Raw genomic sequence first — 22,873 nt, 5'->3', positions numbered from 1 at the left:
ATGCACTCAGTAACATGATAGCAAGATGGGTTTTTTTTAATGAAATAAAAGAAAATAAAGGTAACAAAAGGAATTGTTGGACAGATGTTCGCCCATCATTAACCCATGGTTAACATTATAATAAACAAACAGATACTCTGGCCAAATAGAAGTTTTCCTCACATTTTCCTTTTTTTTCTCATATTTTTCCTACCTTACACAGACAGAAAGAAGATTTTTGCTCTGTTCAGTTTTGCTCTATCCTTCAGTTCACACCAGCTGCAATCTATGATCTTTATCTTTCTTGGAGTGCCCACATGCCAATGAGTTCACTGGTTGTTTATGTAACAATGTGGATTTCTGAACATATCACTCAAGTATGAAAAATCTTACCACTTTCTCATATCTGTTTTCCACAACATTAACTGCCCAGACTAATGCTTTGTATTACTTCATGAGAGAATACACTACATGAAACAAAACTCTAAATGCACTCCAGGGAGTCCAGAAGAATTTTTGGAAGGAGCTTCTCGTTTCTAGTAAAATTCTTGTAAACCAAAATAAATAATTCAACAATTAAGTATATTTTGGGGAAAAATTGGTAGTCATTAGGTTTACCCTGTGTGAACTGAGTCAGCCCACAAAACCTATTATGCCACTTTTATGAGAGGCAAAGTTACACTAGTTATAAATAACTCTAAAAAAGTTTAGGCTTAGAAGCATGTCTTCTTATGAAATTCATTGCGTGAGAGAGTGTTCAGATGCACAGCAAGTCTGTCTACTCAGCAGGATATTGCTGAGGCTTTGTGAGTTTGCCATCCTGACTGGGCAGTTTGCATATTTGAACCAGGCTGCATTTGTACCGGAGCTTAAGTGAAAACACTTGGTCATCAAATTAGACCTAAATGTCAGGTCATAGAAAAACGATGCAAAAACACAGTGTTGAAATGTGTATGTGGGCATGAATTACTGTCAGTATGAACGCCAACTTCCAACTGAACCGTGTCCAGTGAAAACTCATAAGTGAGGTTCACATCACGGGAAATCCCAGAAGCCTGTCAACGGCCTTTCTTGGGTGTCCCACTTTCCTTTTCACACTTAGGTCACCCTGCCCTGGCACCAATATCCATCCCCCTGGCGCTTTTATTCTCTGCTTTATAATGCTGCTGTAATGAGAAATATAGACCAAGTTTAAACCAACCATTTCTAAAGCCTTATGACTGTGTCTATTCAGGGTCTCTTACCTGACTAATAGCCAAGGAAGAGAAAAGCTGTTGAACACAAAAGGCTTTAATGAATATTTCATGACATACGATGGCAGTTCTATGTTCCTAAGTCTACCTGCCAAATGTCATAAATGTAAATGTCTACCTCAGGCTTAAGTAGTGATGCAATGCAGTTTAAAGGTTGAAAACAGGATTAAAGTGTGTGTTATTTTTCCATCTACAGGTCTTTTTTTCCTCATCTACAAATTCTACTTCTGGCGGTTTGTGCAGTGACTGAGAAGATGCATGAATTCTCTGTAATTTCTTTTTTTTTTATGTGGAAAAAAATACAGTACTGATGTAGAACTCTTTGTCTTTTTAAAAGTTAATAAATGGAAGGGCAGAGTTCATCGTTAACTATTTATATAACACAGAGTTGCTACCTTATTATCACATTTCATATGGAAGCACTTTGCCACCTCACTGAGATAACAATGTGTTAAACAATGCATGTTATTATTTTTTTTTTATTGAATTCAAGTGCTACAGTTCACAGGGCAGGAAGTAATTTTTCTATAGTAAATAAAATCAATAAAAAATAAATAAAACCAAGCCAATAGTTTGTTTTTATGTTTCAGTTATATCTGAGAATATTAGTTGGCATAGAGTCAAATGACAAAAAGAATAATAACTACCAAGTGTTAGTACTAAATAATAACTGCCAGGATCTACTGCATTACTCATTTTTACCTAAGAGATATAGATCTCTGTTTCTGTTCCTGTGCTGGGTTTCCAAATTTGACTGTAGGCCTGCACTTGTCTTGACTCTACAAAAAACTTTTACTGCCCCCAGATGGAATATAAAACATACTGCACTTATCCGTAAAGGCCACATAATACTGCAGAAGAGTTGTGCAGTAATTCTGCTGACTGCACTTTTCTTCAGATGCTGTACTCCCTGTAGTGTGTTTAGGAGCCAGTGATCCACATACTGTAATTTCAGAATACGGGTGAGGTCTCCTCTTAGATTCCCAAACACTCCTATGAAACCCATTTACCGAAAAACAGCCGTGTTCCATAGACACAAACTAAACTAAACACCAAAGATCAGCTTGATGAGATCATATCCCTGTGGACCAAGCACTACTCCCATTCTTTTGACATATGTTGTGCATTGCCTCTGCTTAGAAGATTAACAAGGATCAGTCAACCCTGGATCCAGACAGGAAGAAAATGATTTATAGTCTCTTAACTCAATTTAACACCTAGCTAAAGGTAGTCAGGTAAAATTATTTTATAAAAGTCATCCCTGAGTCACAGGCCACAGATTGTGTAGAAAATGCAAACACTGTTTGTTATAGGACAATGTTAGGTGAAGGAATTTCCTAACATACTAAGAATATTGCATATTGCATTTGCAGACTGCATTTTGTTGCCTTGTACTTGTACATATGTAATAACAATAAAGTTGAATCTAATCTAATCTAATATTGAAGTCATTATTTTGTTCATTTTGTAGTTTTTGATACTGGAATAAAAGTTGTGTAGTTCTGTAGTGAGTACAGGAAAGGAAAGGTTATTATATATATATATATGGGTTCCTTTATAGTGCTAGTTTCTTCCTCCCATTGTTATTATTTAATAATTCACTACTAGATATGAGTCTAAAAAGCTGTCTAGTTAAAGTGGTTAATTTGCCCTGCCTTTCTAAACACTGTGGATATTTTGTGGAGTTTATTAATTTACCCTCAAGATGGCAGTCATGTCTAAGCTTTTAGTTGATCATTAAGACGCATGAGTGTCTCATCCTGCTGGATCTAAGGGTCACCCCGTGATAATCAAAGGAAACCAGAGATAATAGTTGTAAGAATGTTATTTATGATCACATAGAGGGTCTCCTGTCAGAGGGCTTTTTCTTGATTGTCTGTAGGGAATAAAAGAGGATGATTTGGCTCTTAATAAACGTAACAGAGCAAATAAACTGAGGTTCTCAATAAATGTAGCCTCTACAACTGTAGAACAATCTTATATGAATGAGTTAAAAAAAGTTGTAAACATATTAAGTGTCTTTCTTAATTTCTATCACTGTCTACTTCAGTTAATAGAGCCTGTTGTTGAGACAGTGTTGACACCAGAAGGCTAGTTAATCCAGGATTTCATTAACACTGCTGATGATCCAGCAGAATAAATCTACTTGCATATAGCTAACTGATCCTGCAAGTGAACAGGCTGATTGGTTAGTCAGCAATAGGTCAGCACATATGATTGGTGTAGCAGAATGTAACATTTCTGGTTGGCTGCCAGAGATTGGCTTGATGAGATTAGACTTGGCTTAACTCTTGGAAAGAGTTGAGTGTACCTAGGTTTGTGTATGTGATTGATGAAAGGACAGTTTCAAAAAAATAATAATAAAATGACGTAACTCTGACCTTGAAAAAATAGAGCTGGGTGTTTCTATACATCATAATAAATGCAGCTGGACTTACCAAAAATAATGAAAGATGAATATTTTATGCAACAAAACCACTAGACGGTTCTTAGACAGTACCGACAATACTATTATGAGAAACGTGGTCAAAGCAAAAAGAGTTGATTGAAATGATCTCATTAGAATAATTGGCACTATATGTCCTATATGGAACAAAAAATTTAGTTACCTGGTTCATAGATCAGATGGTTATGTTTGCTGTTATGTATATGTGACAAAATAAAAGACGTATATTCTTTATTAAGAGCATTATTGTATTATTATTATTATAGAGGAGCAGTTTTAAGATACACAATTACACATTAGATATCGATAATGCACTATTTTTGTAGTGTTTGTACTAGTTGCACGTTTGAGTACAGATGTGTGTAGACATGCAGCTGGAGTAGGATGAAGTGGCAGAAAGTCCCCTATAGAGGGCGCCCTGTAGATGCAGAAGTGAACTGTGTATTCGCATGACTCGTGGTGTGTGTGTGTACAAGTGTGTGAAAACTGACTATATGTGAATGACTGAAGCTAACGTGTGACACCGGGAGGTCAGAAACGCCGAGGAATAACGTTTTAGCCGGTGGAAGTTTGATTCTCTTCGAAATAAGCTACAGTTTCTCATGGCACAGCGAGAGGAGAAGATCTGTAAATAAAAGATTTATCAACGGAACTTGTCAAGGACTAAAGATAAAGATAACCACACAAGAAAGAGGCATTTTCGGGAATCGTAATATGAAAAAGGAGCAGGCAGAAACATTAGGTTTTGTCCCTCAAAAAGACATCGTCTACAACAAACTCCTTCCTTATGTAGATAAACTAGACGATGAATCCAATGACATTTTGTCTCGAATCAAAGGGAACTTGGGTCGCGCCGTCCAACTCAGAGAGTTATGGCCCGGAGTTTTGTTCTGGACAAGAAAACTCTCAACGTGAGTATCAACCGAGTATATAAAAGCTCTCGGAGTTAATATGTCGTCGTTAGCGATTAAAAAAAGTAGATAATCAGAGCTTTGGTGCATAGTTCTGTCTGAGGCGATGGAAAGATTGCTGCTAGCTAGCAGGCTAGCATTAGTTAGCTAGCAGACGGCTAGCCTGCTACTCCTGAGTCACTCAGCTGCTAAATCGCTTAGCAACATAAGAGTCTTTACTTTATAACTACGGGGTACAAAGAATGTCAGAAAAGTAGCCTAATTAAATTAAGAAAATGTTTTGACTTAGTATTTGCAAGTCTAGCATCCGCTAGTTATCGAATCTTGGCTTCGTTTGCTATGATCTGCTGGTCATGGCTAATTCTACAGGAGTTTTTGTGAATAGCTTTTATTGAGAACGAACCGTGTCACTTTGCACTAGGAGAAAGTTTACTTTTAAGTTCGGTTTTTTATAGTTAGTTAGCTGTCTTTATGTGGAAATGGTGCAACGACCTCTACGTTTAATGCCAGAACATGAGAGTTAACGTTTATTTGTTATCCTATTACTCACATTTGCACCCCCACATCCCCAGCAACAGACATCACGTAAAAGTAACTTCCCCCCCAGACTGGAATGATTTGAGTTATAATTGTTTATCAGATTTCTTTTGATTGGCAACATGCTCAAGATTATCACAGTGTTTTTGTATGCTTCGTTTTATTGCTTTCTATTTTTAGCTAAACGTTAAAGTTCAATGTTTTGCATAGCCTGTACTGTATTCTTATAACGTTCTCTAAGGATAGTTTCAGTATCAGCCACTAATTGCTTATGTAGGTCCTTTATCCATAACTTACTGACCTGACACAACCTCACCTCACACTCTTTCTGTACCAAGAGCCAGTGCCAATAAACATCCCGTTTAGATAAGATATGGTCAAGTGACTTCTTGAGAAAGTAATTCCTTCTGATATTAAATGCTGTGGTGTGTTTTATTGGAAATTGTTTTTTGGACAGAGGTTAGGCCATTAGTGATGTATGTTTAAGGCATGATTTTATGAATTGTGCTCTACTCTTGACACTGTTGTACATGGACAGGTACCTTCGTCTTTATGGGAGAAAGTTCAGCAAAGAGGACCATGTGCTCTTTGTTAAACTCTTGTATGAGCTGGTCACCATCCCTCAGCTGGAAATCAGTATGTTGCAGGGCTTTGCTCGACTCCTAATCACCTTACTCAAGTATGTATCCTAAATGCACCATGTTGTAACACATATAAGTAATGAATAATAACGAACGCTTACTTTTCGGCATTAAGTTTATTTATATTGTGCTAAACCTGTTCTGTTTTCATGTAGAAAAAAAGAATTGCTCTCACAGGATGACCTTGAGTTGCCTTGGAGGCCTTTGTATGAGCTCTATGAGAAGATCCTTTACTCCAAAACCGAACATCTTGGGCTCAACTGGTTCCCAAAGTAAGTTCCTTGGTCTGGATCCTGATGTCCAGTGCTTGCAGAAGAATATTACCTGTGTTGAAAAATTCATTATAGATGGTACGCATGATTACAAATGTTTCTACATTGTTTTGCACATGCATAAGAGAGGGGCAGAGCTAGAGCTGAGTGTTTAAGTGGGTCAGTCTGCTGAATAAAATGAAGTCATGGGGAAAAGCTTCTGAAGGCTGTGCATGCTTCATAGAAGACACAGTCCCTGCTCAGTACATGGTGGCTTGTTGATGTATTTAAAATTTTTGTTTTGGACATTTTAAGAAGTCACATTCTTCTTAATGTCAGAATATCAAATTAACATAACACCTGACACAGCTATCTTTAGAAGGTCCCATGAAATGGTGATTGCTGTGTAAGATATCAGTTGATGTTGTGTTTAGCTTTGGCTTATGCCTCTTTCCTTTTTTCACATTCAGTTATCAAGCAGAAGCCTCCCCTAAACAAAAAATGCTTAATTTTGTGCGCAAGCGGTAAGCACAGCCAGTGTTTTTTATATGTTGGATTGCATTTATAATGGGAGCCTCTGGGGTTGTTTGCATGCTTTTGAATATCCGACCAAATTCAGAAAGAAAAGTTCACACAGCTTACATTTATGTTGTTTTGAATCATATTCCTTGTATCCCTGACCTGAGAAAGCGTCAGGCTTGTGGTGCTGTATAACAATTACAACACTGGACCAGACTGACTATATTTCACTTTAAAACCTGTAGGCAAGATTGTTATTGCAGTAAAGTGGTGACCTGGATCAACCCGGTTAAGTGTTCATGTGAAGATCACAGTTTGAAACCATTTTAAGTATAGCAGCAAACAGTAGTCTCTTTTTTCTCTGGTATTTCATGGCTGTTTTCTGCTTATTGACACAATCTGAATGGTCCTCTGTCTCACCACTGTCTTATGGGCTTTGTGCCAGACAGATACCTGAATGATTAGTGATGCATCTACAAACTATGTTGTGTATGCTCACTAATCCTTCTGTGCAGGTGAGGTAATGGTACTTCAATCACTACTGAGATTTTATGCCTCAAAGGCTGGTTAAATCCTTCCTTGATAAAATACAGTGACATTACTTGTTGCGCTCCTTGTTGAAAAGTTTCCCTTTGGTGTCTAGTATCAGTAAGCATTCTATTTTAAACCCCTCCACCTCGTCATGGTGGCATTGAGTGTACAGAGCGTGCCTGCTAATGTTTTTTGAATGAGGGATGAGGAGTGTATTTGGAAGGATATCAACATTCCTGACTATATTTATTATATTACTTACTATATCACATGCTGTAAGACACATGATAAAAGATACTATATTTACAAAATGGTTTATGAGGAACTGAGATATGCTGATTCACTCAGTAATAGAATCTCTTTTTTCTCCAAAACAGTTTACTAAATAAACCGCTAAATATAATAAAAATGGAATGTATTGTTTAATTAGCACTCTAAGGTCATTTTAGGATTCAGTGTCAGTGGAGGCTTAGTAGGTGTTTATCTTTTGTTATAGTGCTTAGTTATGTGCACTCTAATGAAATACAAATACATTTTTGTTTAATAAATTTTTGGCATGCATTTTGAAATTTTGTTAAGTTTGTGGCTCATTATCTTTCCATTAGACTTAAACAAAATCCCATAATTGCTGCTTTGCACGCAATCCTTTCGCATCCTGTGTCATTTTAATGTCATGTTAATTATTACATTAATCCATGTTCTGAATTTTTTCCTTTCCTTTTCTTTCCCCTTCTCCCTTGTTAGCTCTGTGGAAAATGTGCTGAAGACACTGGTGAAGAGTTGCAGATTGTGAGTACATTACAAATCCCATGTTAACTATCAAAGTGTAATGCTATCAATTTCAGGCAATAAATGGTTGACGTGTTCACAATTCGATAATCAGATTTTCCTTCTGCTGTTGAACGAGTAATGTAATCAAGTCATTGATGTCTGAGCCAGTATGGTGTGTTCATCCTGAGATGATTACGGCTTTCTGTTAAGGCACCAGGAAGTTTCAGTAACTTGTCTATTATTTCCCAACAACTATTTTGACATAGTTTAAAACCTACTATGTTTACATGCTTTGTGTATGTAGGTATTTCCCAGATTCAGCAACGCAGGAGATATTGGATGAGTGGCGCCCACTGCTGTGCCCATTTGATGTCACTATGCAGAAAGCCATCAGCTACTTGGAGCTGTTTCTCCCCACCATCATGCCTCCAGAGAAGCACCATAAAGGCTTCAAGTAACGTTGCTCTCTTAGTATTTTACTGAGATTGATGGAAAAACATTTTCTTTTAACAAGTAAATTTTGATTATATAATAACCAGAGATTTATTGGCTTAATTTCTTGTTAATTTCTACCCACAACTGTTAACTAGAGAATATTTTATTTTATTTGTATAGCTTGTTTTAAACCAACTAACGTGCCGTATATCTAAATGTGTCTTCAGTGTTGACTTTGTGTGATACTTTGACACACAAAATACCTAAATTTTCCAAGCACTGGAAGGTGCTGGTTTATTTAAATTATACTAGAAAATAAATAACCAAGTATGGAACACTTTGTATTATTGTGTGCTTAGGCTGTGGTTTGATGAGCTGATGGGTCTGTGGGTCTCTGTACAAAATCTACCTAGCTGGGAGGGGGTGAGTATTTGTATTTGAGCTAGTGTTCTAAAACAGCCAGTTAATTTATAAACTCTGACTGTCTGTCTCTCTCTCTTTTTCTGCATTAGAATCTTGTGAATCTTTTTGCCCGTTTGGCCAATGACAACATTGGCTACATCAACTGGGACCCTTATATCCCCAAGGTATTGAAGTAAATTCAGATTAAATCCAGTTAAATTCCAAGTCTTGTTGTATTATTGGGTTTGTTCTAATGTTTTGTGGTTTTATGGTTAGATTTTCACTAGAATCTTGCGAAGCTTCAACTTGCCTGTCGGCACAAGTCAGATGGTGGTTCCTAAGTACCTCACAAACTCTTATGACATTGGCCATGTTGTCCTCTGGATCTCTTCCATGCTGGTAAGTCACAGGATTGTATTGTGCCTCATTGTTCAGACCAGCGGTTTTCTGTCTACCATCTGTATTGTGGGAGATAAATAGTTTTATGTTTTTACATAAATATTTCCTTCCTTTTTTCTGCCTTCTTGCTTAAGGGAGGGGTTCAGAACCAGGCCCAGAAGCAGCTCAATGGTCTTTTTAACAGTATCGCCTCCTTCTACCACCCTTCCAACAATGGCCGTTGGCTGGTGAGAAATTTGACCCAATTCCATGCTTGGTTTTAAGTGAAGCAATATGAAAGTGTGTTCAAATCCTGGATGAACGTTGCATTAAATGTGTCTTGTGCCAATGCAATTAGAGATCACCTTTGCTAAGGATAATATAACTGCAACCCCCCAAAAACATTAGATACCCTTTTTATTTGAAAACAGCTGTTGTCCTGTTTTCCAGAAATACCTCAGACCCCACTTTAAAGTCCATCACTACTTCTTCATTCCAGAGTTTTTACTACTCTGTAACTGCACTGTTAGCTGGATGTTTGCTTTTTGTCTGTCAACAGTAAACATGCCCTGGACAGTTAGTCATTGTAACAAAATAGACTTTTTACGCAAACACACATATAAATGTGATTGAGATCAGTTTATCTTTCCTTTAGCTGACATAGCAGACACATTAGCAAGCATGCCATGATATTATATCATTTTATGTATTGCGTTCAGAAGACGACTACCAAAATAATTTTTACAAAGCGTTCACTTATTGTAAACAGACTGAAATTAGACTCTGTATTACTTTATAACGGCGTGATTAATGGTGCATTTCTTATGCTTTTGAACTAATAGCCTTTAAAAATGCACTGTTTTCTCTTTTACACTTATGTTCCTTAACAATATGCTTTATTCGTTCTTGTTTCTTATGTGTATATTTGTGTGTTATCTTGACATTTTCTGTCCTATTACTTCATGCAGTATTTTTGGACTAGGTATTTGTGCTCTGATTGCAGGTAAAGCTGATGAAGCTTCTGCAGCGTTTGCCAGCAAGTGTGGTTAGACGGCTACATCGCGAACGCTATAAGAAACCTTGCTGGATCACTCCAATACACCCAAGCCATCGTCTTACTGATGACAACATCACTGAGTTTGTGGAGAGCATGAAGCAACCGGTTCTTATGGCCATGTTCAGTAAGACAGGGAGCATGGATGCAGCCCAAGCACTGCAGAATCTAGCTCTGATGAGACCAGAGCTGGTCATTCCTCCTGTGCTGGAAAGGTAAGTGCCTGACCTTAATATAGCCATATTTATTCCTCTGTGGCCATCTGGGAATTACTGTAGGATAATAAAGAGGCTTTCAGAAATGTTGTTTTGAATTTAGCTAAGCATTGCACTGAGTTTTCACCAGATTTATGACTAGCCAAGAACATTTTGTGTGTGTGTGTGTGTTTTTGCCCCCTGCAGGACATACCCTGCCATGGAGACCTTAACAGAACCACACCAGCTGACTGCTACACTCAGCTGTATGATTGGTATGGCTCGCAGCCTGGTCAGTGGTGGGCGACACTATCCAGAAGGCCCTGCTCATGTGCTTCCACTGCTGATGAGGGCTCTGCCTGGCGTAGACCCCAATGATTTCAGCAAGTGCATGGTGTGTTTACTGATCCTAAAATAACTTGCACTTGTGAACCTAATAAAGCCTTCTAAGAAAATATCAAAACAACTGGAAGTTCAAAGCAACAACAGCTGCTTTTAAATGCTTCACACACGTTGATTGGTACAGATTTCACAACCTCAAGTACAGCGTAACTATGACATGTATAATGTTCACATGAAAAGGTGTCATGTTGATGTCATATTTGTTAACTGACTTTTTACTGAAGCCATCATTTATTGCTATTTATTGCTATGAGTTATCGTCACAGTAACGGATCTTAACCTTTTCCCCTCTATATTTTAGATAACTTTCCAGTTCATTGCTACCTTTACTACCCTTGTGCCTTTGGTGGACTGCTCCTCTGCCCTCCATGAGCAGAATGACTTGACAGAGGTGACGGTTTTTAAAGTTTGTCGTGTTTATTATAGTACACTTAGAATGTACATGCAAAAAAAACAACATGAATTGTAATGTAATGTATTTCTTTTCTAGATAGAGAGAGAGTTGTGTTCAGCCTCAGCTGAGTTTGAGGACTTTGTCTTGCAGTTTATGGACAGGTAACTGTCCATAACTAATTAGTTGTGTTGGAGTTTAAATGCCACATGATACTGTTACTTTTTCTGTCTGTATTCCCTTATTATTATTTGTTTCAATTTCCTGTTTTTCAGCCGAAATAAAAAGAGGGTGGCATTTTTGTTATATAGTGTTTTGTGTATCAGAAATGTGATGTTTATCTGTGTATGCAGGTGCTTTGCACTGATAGAGAGCAGTACTCTAGAGCAGACACGAGAAGAGACAGAGACAGAAAAAATGACTCACGTGGAGAGTCTTGTGGAGCTTGGTCTGTCCTCCACCTTCAGCACCATCCTCACTCAGTGTTCCATAGAAATATTCAAGGTGTGCTTCACCTACCTGACAGCCTCTGTCTCAGTGGTCTTTATTCATGCTTTAACTTTACTCATGAATATGTTTCCTGCCTTCCATGTAATTACCTTCTGACTTTTAAGTTTCTATTTGTGGTATCTTTAAACAGGTGGCTCTTGAGAAAGTGTTTAACTTTGCCACTACCAATATCTTTGAGACACGTGTGGCAGGTCGAATGGTGGCAGACATGTGCAGAGCAGCAGCTAAGGTATGAGCTCAGACCTGTATATAGTTCTAGGAAATTAGAGCATACAATAGCAATTTAACACGTTCATTTTTATATCACCTCTCTCAATTAGTGTCATCCAGCTGAGTCCTTGAGACTGTTCGTGCCCCACTGCTGCAACGCTATCAGTCACATCACTGCTAGTATGTACAGTAGATCAGTCTGCTTTGTCCCATTTGCTGTGTGTGGAGGATCAACTGTGCGCTCATTATTTTTTGTTTACTAGATGAGGATGTTTTGAATGAAGAGGAGCTGGATAAAGAGCTGCTGTGGAACCTTCAGCTGCTTTCTGAGGTGTGTAGCCTGGTTTCTATAAAAAAAAAAAACAACACAATATAGTGTCCAACATTAGAACAAAACATGTCTTAATGTATATTTCTATTTATATTTGTCTTTATAGGTGACCCGTGTGGATGGAGAGAAGCTGCTGCCATACCGTACACAGTTGGTACAGATCCTGCAGCTGACACTGCGGCTGCGCTGTAAGCAGGGTTACAGTCTGGCCTGCAACCTTTTGCATCATGTCCTGCGCTCCATGGCCCTTACCTACCCCACAGACTACTGCAGCGTGCCTGGTGGCTTTAACAGACCACTCAGCGAATATATGCCCATTAAGGTACTGTAACTGCAGGAGATATTTTATATCTGGTATCTCATGTTTTCAGCTGAGATACTTCTTAATGCTAGCAGTGTTTGTGGAGTTTATTTAGACTGAATTGCCACTCCCAACTTTTGATTTGGGGAAATGGTTGTAGGGCAGACATAAAGGACAATGGTTTTTGTAATCCTTGATTGCTCTCTCCTGCCTCTATAGGCCTGGGGCCGTTCAGGAGACCTGTGGAACCTGCAGATCCATTGGCATGTGGCCAGTGCAGAGGAGAAAGCCTTTATATACTATATATTAGACCTTCTACTCCAGCCAGAGCTGCAACGCCTGCAAAGATATGCCCAAGGAGAGCAGAACATGAGCAGGTCAGGGACCATGGGTCAAATAGCAGTGAATGGATACCTAGATTCCTGTTATTCTTAGTGGGGTATCGGTAATGAAATGAATGCAAGAATTAAACAAAGTGCATTGATGTATGTAATAACTTGCACCAAACATTTCAGTTTTCTTCTGAATGACTCCAATATTAGCTAAAAGTTCAGTATTTGTTGTAAATATTTTGACCTTTTCACACAGGGATGATGTTCTACAGAGTTTGTCAGTTGTGCAGCACTGCTTACTGGGGGCTGGCTGCATGTTGCCCCCTCTGGATGGACCCCCTGTTACTGGCCTGTAAGAAAATACTTGTTTTATTTGTACTCTTAAGATAATTTACACGACGTGAGTGGAAAATTTAGGTTCATGTAAGATTTTGTTTGTGCTAATATGTCTTAACCTTTACAGAGTTAATAGCTCAGTTAGACTGGAGGAGACAAAGAACTATGTTGGGGTTGAATACGGTAAGCGATAATAATACTTCTCTTTAAATGAACATTCAAACCTTCTAACCATATTTCATAATTGTCCTTGGACAGCAATTGAAGTCATTCTCAATTCTTCACATTACACAAGGGTATACATTCATTCTCTGATTCCAACAGATGAGTCCAGAGAGAACTACAGAGAGGCCATCTATAAAGTTATGAGACAGCTGCTGCGTGAGTACTTTACATTTAAAGTTTTTATATTCATATATGAGGAAGTAAAAACTGAAATTCAGATCTATTGTGCCGTTTTCATCATTTGAACAGAACTAAAACTCCTACAGCTCCACCCTTTGGAGCTACTTTACTCTGCTACTAAATTAGTTCATTTTGGTTCTCTACCTAGATTACATTCTGGAGCAATCAGAAGATGACACGAAGTCCCTTTTTGCCATCATCAAGGTGAAATGTTATCAACTGTTAGCACTGTTATATCTGTCTATTAATGTAATTACCTTTTGTAAACACTTGGATAAGTATACATTGGTTTATGCTTGTCATCCCTTTATGTCTCTCAGATCATCAATGATCTCATGCATTTTAAAGGCTCCCACAAGCACGAGTTTGACTCTCGTTGGAAGAGTTTTACTTTGGTTAAGAAATCCATGGAGAATCGAGTGAGTTAATGTCCATTACATATTGGATGAAAAATGCTTTCTTATTCTAGACACAGCAAAGTTTTTATGTGTTAAAACTTGTTTATACTGTGCATTTTAGATGAAATTTTGAAATATTGATTTTGTTTTATAGCTGCATGGAAAGAAGCAACACATACGAGCCCTACTCATAGACAGAGTACTTCTGCAACATGAGGTATCAATCAAGTTATTAACTGAAGACATTTGTGTTGTGTACCTTTTGATTTGACTTGATTTGTGTACCCTTGACCAGTTCTTAGTTCTAAGAATACACTGCACTCAGTTTTTTCAACCCACCCAAAGTTGGAAAAAATGTAATTTTTTATTACCCGACCCGTGGATTTTCTGCACTGCAGGAATATAACCGCGATCCGTGCATCACTAAATATATAGATATGTAGGCTTATACATGCATATAATTGTGTGCGCATGTATTTTTATTTATTTATACATATTATTATATACTTTATTCATTTATGATTGCATGTCTTGTATGTGAATGAAATATGATGTATGAAAAAAAAAAACATAAAGCATTTGGGTCACTTTATACAAAAAGGGTTGTGTGTAGTTTTAATGAGATTTTTCATTGGCAGATGCGTAAACTTCTAGTGGATGGCTGTGAATACAAAACTGTCCACCAGGATCTGCTCAGAGACCTTCTGCATCTGTCCACCAGCACCTACAGTCAAGTACACTGGAGTTCATAAGTATTCTGTTTGTAATAATCATTTCTTTTACAGAACTGACAGTAGGTCTAAACACTTTGTTTGCCACCAGGTCCGCAGTAAGGCTCAAAGCGTTTTGTTCACTGCTCTGGCAACTTATAACTTCTGCTGTCGAGACATCACTCCTAAAGTGCTGGAGCTGCTTGAGCCAGCCCGAACCGATGTCACTCAGCAGCAGTTCAAGGTACAGAGAAACAATGAATTATCACAGATCCACCCTCGAGTCATATTTAATGCCTTATGTGTAGTGCAGATTCATTTGCAGTGGTGTAGGCATAAAATCAGTGACCTTTTATGGAAACGTTCAAGATCTGTGCTAGGTTTCCAAATATTTGTGCAGAAGTAGATGATTTAGTAGATGTCAACTGTTGTTTCTGGTTTTCCATGTGATTAAGATTTGAGATTTTCAGTAAGCCAGCACAAGTGACACGTGAATGTGCAAAGCCATTAAAAGAATAATCAAGCCAAATAAGCTAAAACATTAATGTAATACATGTGTAATAAATCTAATATATATTCTCAATATATTCAGACAAAATTCTCTGTACTGTCAGGGTGCTCTGTATTGTCTGTTGGGGAATCATGGAGGTGTTTGTCTGGCAAACCTGCATGACTGGGACTGCATTACTCTGACATGGCCAGCCCTTGTGCGTTCAGGCCTTAGTCCTGCCATGTCCTTGGAGAAACCCTCCATTGTCAGGCTCTTTGATGACCTTGCAGATAAAGTCCATCGTCAGTATGAGACAATTGGTATTGACTTTACCGTAAGTAACCTCACCCCTCCACCCACCTCAGTTAATAACATAAGCAATATGCTGAGAAATTGATTCTTATGTTATATTGATGAGTGTTCTGCCTCCGGTGTAGATCAAATGTATGTGATGTGTGTGTGTAGGTACCCCAGAGCACGGTGGAGGTTGGCCACAAGATCACAGAGTCAGGTAGCCCTGTTGCTCACATTAGTTCTCCATCAGAACAGGAGCTGGCGCAGGGACTTGCCTTGGAGCGAGCCAGAAATCTGGAAGCTGTGAGGTCAGTATGGTCTCTCTCTCTCTCTCTCTCTCTCCGCTGTCTCTGTTGTTTATTAACATTTTGGATTGACCGAGAGCACTGTAGTTGTTCAATAATAAAATTAATCCTCAAATATATGAAATATATGCTGTTGATTAATTATTAATTCTTTGCAGGAATTATGAAAAGCTGGTTCATGATCTATTAGAACACCTCAGTGACAGAGACCTGTAAGTTCCATGTATTTTTCTAATCATCACACGTATATTAAATAGCCATGTTACACGAATGCACATGATGAACGTATTTTAATGTGTGTCTTTATAAATCTCCTTAAAGACCATGGAAGTTTGAGCACATGGCCATCGGCTTTCTTTCCCTGCTGCTGAGAGACGATTATCCTCTACCTAGTCCAGCTGTTCACTTCTTTGTCCAAAGTCTCAATCATGATGCACTTGTTGTGCGCAAGGTGACTTTGCTTAGCCAGCCAGTTTAAAATAATAGTACCAGTATTCATGTTTTTGCATTTATTATCTGTTTTAATATTCCTCTTTTTCTGTAGGTGGCAATATCTGCTGTAGCAGGAATCCTCAAGCAGCTGAAGAGGCCCCGCACAAAAGTGGCCATCACACCCAGTGACATCAGTGAGTAAGCACTCCCTATAGCTAATGAACCACCACTTCAGTAACAGGCATTCTATTTCTCACATTGGTGTTCAAATCACAAAATACAATAGCTTCCCCACCAGGCACATGAATCTTGTCACTTATGAGTTATGCAATGACAAATAAGGAAAATTATTACAGCCTGAACACACATCTACTTATTCCAGGTGACAGCATACAATTTATCCGTGCCTGCCTTATATCAGGTGCTGACTCATTAGCTATGATTAACTCTAGCTCTACAGGATGTAGGCTAATGGTATTAGTGCTTTGTTGTAGGTGGAGTGATGGAGCCAAAGGAATTGGTAGCAGGAGACAGACCAGGAAATGACTGGCTTCAGTATCATGCAGATCGCTTACCCTGCACTCAGCAGGACTGGGACAATTTCCATTTTGTGGAGAAGACTCACTGGGGTTACTACTGTTGGCCGAAGTAGGCACATCCCACCAACTACATCTCACCAATACCAGGATTTGTACCACACTGAGTCTGAGCTTAACCTTTTTTTCCATCACTCTTTATTTTCTGTAGAAAGTTAATGTTATATGCTCCTCTTGAGCAGCAGCTAAAAGACCTCAGGCCAGAGGAGATGAATGAGGTGAGCACATGGTTCTATCTGGAGAATTTGTTACAACTCTTCTCACAGGCTTTAACAAAAAATGTTCTTTTCTAATCACAGAGTGAACGAATCATCTATGACCATTTCTCGAACCCAGTGTTCATCAATCAGCTTGTCGAGTTTTTGTCACTTGAGGACCGCAAGGGAAAAGACAAATTCAATCCACGTCGTTTCTGCCTGTTTAAGGTATAAGCTCATAGAACAAACTGTTTGTTTGAAGTTCTCATTCACAACTGGACAATATAATGTACTTTTATGTCAGTAGGCTTGTCGTACATTTCAGATATATCTGTGTTATACATTGTACAGGGTCTATTTAGGAACTACAGTGATGCCTTCCTGCCAGTGCTTAAACCTCACATGGAGCGTTTGGCAGGTGATTCCCACGAGAGTACACAACGGTGTGTGGCTGAGATAATTGCTGGCTTAGTGAGAGGCAGCAAGCACTGGAGCTTTAGTCAGGTGAGGAATTAAAGCATAACATTAAAACTTAATGTAAAAACAATGTCCTCTTTTTTTTCTTCACTGTCATACTTCTCTTTTTTCCTCATTCTTAGGTGGAGGCCCTGTGGAAATTCTTGATTCCTTTGATGAGAAGAGCACTTTCCAACATCACAGTAGAAACCTACACTGACTGGGGCACATGTGTAGCTACTGCCTGTGTATGTTCTCCCTATTCATTACCCACATCTAAATGTTTATTTTTTTTAATGTTTTCATCGTTGAATTAAGGTTAACAGAATGCTGTCTTGCCTTTTAGGAGAGCAGGGACCCACGGAAACTTTACTGGCTGCTGGAGATGCTGATGGAATGTCCTCTTAATGGAGAAGGAGGGTCCTTTGTAGATGCCTGGTAAGAACATTTGTCAGTTTAGTAGTTATACGTATATATTTATATGAAAACATTCAAGATTTTAAAGCTTGTGCCAAGAAATATGTATGAGATTCATTTAGGATAATAGGTGTTCCAATTACTTCCATGGCCACAAGTGTATAAAATCAAGCACCTACACTGTAGGCATACAGACTGCTTCTACATACATCTGTGAAAGAATGGGTCGCTCTCAGGAGCTCAGTGAATTCAAGCATGGTACAGTGATAGGTTGCCATCTGTGCAGTAAGTCCATTTGTGAAATTTCCTCACTATTAAATATTCCACAGTTAACTGTTTGTGGTATTCTACCAAAGTGGAAGCAATTGGGAACAACAGCACCTCAGTCACAAAGTGGTAGGCCATGTAAAATCACATAGCATGCTGAGGTGCACAGAAGTCACAAACTTTCCGCAGTGTCAATAGCTACAGACCTCCAAAGTTCGTGTGGCCTTCAGTTTAGCTCAAGAACAGTGCCTAGAGAGCTTCATGGAATGGGTTTCTATGTCTAAGCAGCTGCATGCAAGCCTTACATCACCAAGTGCAATGCAAAACACTTAATGCTTCAGCATACCAAGACCTTTTTCTCTTTGTGTGTGTAATATTTATATTATGATGTTGTGATTTGCAAAATGTCATTAATAAAATTGCTTGTCTTTCCCCCACTTGCTGTGCAGTCGTCTGTATGTGCTGCAGGGGGGTCTGGCTCAACAGGAGTGGAGGGTGCCGGAGCTGCTGCATAGACTTCTGACCTACTTGGAGCCCAAACTCACTCAGGTGTACAAAAATGTACGAGAGCGTATCGGCAGGTAAGATGCAGACTATATGTCCAGAATGTACATATTTGATGCACATTCACAGATGTAAAGGTGTGTTTTGTATGCATCAGTCATTTACATTTACAGCATTTTATCCAGATCGACTTACATTTCTATTCTTTTTTTTTATCTTTCATTTCATATGTTCAACTTGTAGAACAAAACCTTCTGAGATCATTGCCACAATTAGGACAACCAAATATCTATAACAAAAATAAATATAACCAAATAGTCTGCCCTTAATTTGCCTGATATTCTGCCATGTGCTCTGTTACTGGTGTGTGGGAATTGGCTAAGAAAAAAACCCAACAAAATAACACATTTTGAACGAGTAAGACTACTGAGGAAAATACATTTCCTTGCCCTCATGTTTTCATTTTAATCTATTGAACTTTATTTTTTTTGCTTAATCCTGTTTTTCCCCTCTTTTAATGTCATCCCCTTTTCTCCCGGTTTTGCAGTGTGCTGACATACATTTTCATGATTGACGTCAGTCTGCCAAACACACTACCCACAAAGTCCCCTCACATCACTGAGTTCACAGAAAGGATCATGACTTGCCTGAAACCACTGCTGGAAGGGGAAGAGGAGATCCAGAACCATGTAGTGGAAGAAAACGGAGTGGGTGAGCAGGATGAAAGAACTCAGGCCATCAAACTTCTAAAAACCGTACTTAAGTGGCTGATGGCCAGTGCCGGACGTTCCTTCACCACTCCAGTAGCTCAGCAGCTCCAGCTACTGCCTCTGCTTTTCAAGGTCTTTTACATACTATCATTATTTTTCGTAGTCCTTATTAGCCCATCTGTCAATGAATAAAAACTATTACAGAGTATCTGTATTTGAGTGGCAGAGAGCCACTGTTCTTGTCAGGGCACATTAATGGATCTGATACCGTAGTATGTGTGTGGTGTTGGTTCTAATGTATTAGATGCAGCAACTTTGCTCAGGTTATAAACAATTCAGTATTGTTGCTATTTTGAGAAACAACTCACTAGCCAAAGCAAAGATTGCAACCAAAAGTTGGACTGTAATGTGTATAATCAGTGTTGTCTTCTGGGTGAGAGAGCTGGAATTAATTTTTGCCCTGTCAATTGAATGGCCACTCTTTCTGAGCAAAGAGGAAAATAGGGTTAGAGGAAAAGAGGGGGGAATCATAGGTCAGCTATGATGTGGTTATTTAACTTTTTAATACTAAATGGTAATAACTGCATTGTAAACATTGTTCCTAGTGAACATCACAGTACATCAAAGAAACTTGGCACGTCTTCCCTCTGTGTTTGCTTACTGTATTTTATGCAGTATGTAAAGCTTCTTCCCCTTTTATTATCTGCATGTGCAGATTGCTCCTGTAGAGAATGATGACAGCTATGATGAACTGAAGAGAGATGCAAAGACCTGCTTGTCTCTCATGTCTCAGGGCCTCCTCTATCCAGAGCAGATTCCTCTGGTACTCAACGTGCTGAAAGAAGTGAGTGTATCCTGAATGATGTATTGGCCTGATGGGCCCAAGATAATTCAGTTGTTTTCATATTCAGTAGTATATTGATCCCTAAAATTACTCAGTCTTCAGTGTCAAGATTTTAGTTGTATAAGTGCTATATGTGCTCAGATTGCAGGGAGCAGCTCATGGCATGCACGCTATTCTGTGCTCACCTATTTACAAATAATGGTGTTCTACAACCTGTTCACAATTCTGAGCAATGAACAAGCAGTCCAAAGTATACGGGCACTTGTCGTCAGGCTACTGGAGGATGAGCAGCTAGAGGTACACCCTAGTCTAAGCTACTTTTGTCTGTTACTTCTCAATAAATTCATTCACTTATTCCACTTGCATTTGCTTTGTTCTTCCCAGGTGAGAGAAATGGCAGCCACTACTCTGAGTGGTTTCCTACAGTGTAACTTCTTTACCATGGACATCTCCATGCAGACTCATTTTGAGGCTCTATGCAAAACCAGGCTGCCTAAGAAGAGGAAGAGAGACTTGGGCTCTGTTGTGGACACCATACCCTCAGTTGGTAAGGCGTTTTGATACTGCTTTAATTATTATATAAAACACATGGTGTGAACATGTATAGTTTGATGTGAATGTGTGTGTCCAGATCTAGTGCGGCGCCATGCTGGAGTGCTCGGTCTCAGTGCCTGCGTTCTGTCCAGCCCTTATGATGTGCCCACTTGGATGCCCCAGTTGCTCATGGACCTTAGTGCCCACCTCAACGACACGCAACCCATTGAGGTGGACTAGATTATTAACTCTCACTTCTGCCTTTTATGAAGCTCTCCAAGTTTTTTTTTCAATTCTCAAATTCTGTGTTTTAACTCATTTTAGATGACGGTGAAAAAGACTTTATCTAATTTCCGCCGGACTCACCATGATAATTGGGTGGAGCACAAGCAGCAGTTCACAGATGACCAGCTAGTGGTGCTCACAGACCTGCTTGTGTCACCATGCTACTACGCCTAGACAGGTGAAACGGGTCTTTTTGGAGCTTGTTTATTTTTTTGTGATTTTGTTTTTGTTTTACTTGGCGTGTGTAGTACTGTATACTTCAACTTTTGTGGTTGAGAATCAGATATTAAGAGCACACGTGATAAGGACATGTATAGACATGGAAAATCATAGTGAAGCAATAACTTAAATTTAGGGAGATGAGGCAGGGGCAAATTGTGTACATAGTGTATGTATTTAACCAAGATTTTTACTATACTTAATATTTAAGCTTTATTTGAGCAGGATTAAATGGCCTGCAATCTGTAATATTATTATTGTACAGATTTCTTTTTTTTTCCCCTCTATGTGTGGACATGAATGTGTGATCAAGGACCGACCTCCTGTGGATTTGACCTCCCACTCGATCCATTCTTCCAGCCATAAATATCTGGTCTCTTCAGAAGGTGTGAGGACAGGTTCAGATATGGAAATTTTATGGAAAATTCAATTTAGTTATTTAACTTTGACTACATTCACACTGCAGGCAAAAGTGGGTCATTTCCTATTTCTTTACATCACACATTTTTCAAATGAGAATCCATCTGCCTTTCTTGTTTATCCACATGTGGCAATGCAGTGTTATCATGTACAGTTATGGTTCTCCTAGATCAATCCAACTAGTCTTCAATCTAGCATTGAGAATCTATTAAAAAATCAGCGACTGAGGAAGTTGTCCTTGGCATATTTGTGTCTGAATGGAGGTACGGTGCAGTTCTACCACTATGGTCTCACATTTCTTTCCACTGACAGCCAACATGACTTCACAGATGTTTTTCATAAAATCCTAAACCATTTTTGTTCATTTGCGTTAAGATATATTTGTTTGGAAATACATTAACCACAAATATCGCTTCAGGTTAGTTACTATTGTCGCTTGGCTGAATGCCTGGTGAAGTTTGTAAATGAATGCCAAGAAATGTCATAGGAACAGTTATCTGAAATGAGCACTTAAGCTTCGAGTGTGAATGTAGTATCAGCAGTCTTTAGATTGACGCTTTCTTGATCAAGGCCAAATGAAGTCTAAAGGTGGGCACTGAGCGATCCTCCTGTGTATGGTATGGTGAAACTGAGGCCCTTTAAAAACCAGCACCACCGGACACACCAGTCTGTGCTACTGTAGTATGTGATTATCAGAAGCTCTGTACTGTCTCATGGGGTCTTACTCAAAATGATCTCAGTTCACATGCCATCATAATTATTTTTGTCTCATTTTTGTATTTATATTTGTGTATGTATGTAAATATACTGTACATATGCACATATCTATGCATAATGTAATTCTTTTACTAAGATTTACATGTTAAGTCTACAGCAAAAGAACAGTTTTGCCAGACTAATTTTAGGCACCAGTCATGAGAGTGGAATTATGTGTGAGATGAAAATATTTGAAGTACATGTGTATGTTGGTTTGTCACGTGTGAGTGCGTGTGTGTGTGTTGGCACATGTTCATAGTTTAATGTTATGTGGCATGTGACTGGGGATCCTCACATCATTCTCCATCTATATACAGACTTTTATTTCTTGTTCCACGTTGTACTTCAAGCCACACTTATGTAAAAGCAGTAGCTGTTGTTTGACATGTTTATTTACACAATCAAATATCTTTACATTATACCTGTTTAAGTCCAGCTGGGAGTGACCCATGGATAGGTCTGTTCTTCGTTGTGGCACACATACTGGCAACACTGTGTAGCTTAGTGCCAAAACTGCAG

The 22,873-nt window shown here is 38.8% G+C and overlaps 1 protein-coding gene across 3 annotated transcripts; it reads left to right on the top strand.

Moving 5' to 3' along the window:
• Window positions 1–4,116: 4,116 nt before the first annotated feature.
• psme4b (proteasome activator subunit 4b) lies at window positions 4,117–22,873 on the top strand. 3 transcript variants are annotated; one of them, XM_060857650.1, is made up of 47 exons: window positions 4,117–4,589; window positions 5,665–5,805; window positions 5,923–6,039; window positions 6,489–6,542; window positions 7,813–7,857; window positions 8,144–8,293; window positions 8,634–8,697; window positions 8,787–8,861; window positions 8,953–9,075; window positions 9,210–9,302; window positions 10,058–10,323; window positions 10,510–10,696; window positions 11,006–11,095; window positions 11,195–11,259; window positions 11,449–11,599; window positions 11,736–11,834; window positions 11,926–11,995; window positions 12,079–12,146; window positions 12,253–12,468; window positions 12,667–12,824; window positions 13,036–13,131; window positions 13,243–13,298; window positions 13,440–13,496; window positions 13,669–13,724; window positions 13,841–13,939; window positions 14,073–14,135; window positions 14,557–14,652; window positions 14,741–14,872; window positions 15,243–15,452; window positions 15,584–15,720; window positions 15,876–15,929; window positions 16,039–16,168; window positions 16,262–16,343; window positions 16,644–16,797; window positions 16,897–16,963; window positions 17,045–17,170; window positions 17,294–17,446; window positions 17,542–17,646; window positions 17,745–17,836; window positions 18,532–18,663; window positions 19,134–19,428; window positions 20,012–20,140; window positions 20,282–20,437; window positions 20,525–20,687; window positions 20,772–20,905; window positions 20,999–21,137; window positions 21,492–22,873. In XM_060857650.1, the coding sequence occupies exons 1-46, from the start codon at window positions 4,393–4,395 to the stop codon at window positions 21,131–21,133; spliced, it is 5,538 nt and encodes a 1,845-aa protein (XP_060713633.1). In that variant the 5' UTR covers window positions 4,117–4,392; the 3' UTR covers window positions 21,134–21,137; window positions 21,492–22,873. The 3 variants fall into 3 exon arrangements, with proteins under 3 accessions (XP_060713633.1, XP_060713641.1, XP_060713650.1); XM_060857658.1 differs by lacking the exon at window positions 6,489–6,542 and having other exon boundaries at window positions 21,492–22,872; XM_060857667.1 differs by lacking the exons at window positions 4,117–4,589; window positions 5,665–5,805 and adding an exon at window positions 6,165–6,301 and having other exon boundaries at window positions 21,492–22,872.

The sequence above is a fragment of the Tachysurus vachellii genome, chromosome 2, assembly GCF_030014155.1.
Source record: "Tachysurus vachellii isolate PV-2020 chromosome 2, HZAU_Pvac_v1, whole genome shotgun sequence".
Lineage (NCBI taxonomy): Eukaryota > Metazoa > Chordata > Actinopteri > Siluriformes > Bagridae > Tachysurus > Tachysurus vachellii.
The sequence above is the reverse complement of the archived record's forward strand: the minus strand, read 5'-3'. Positions and strand labels throughout refer to the sequence as shown.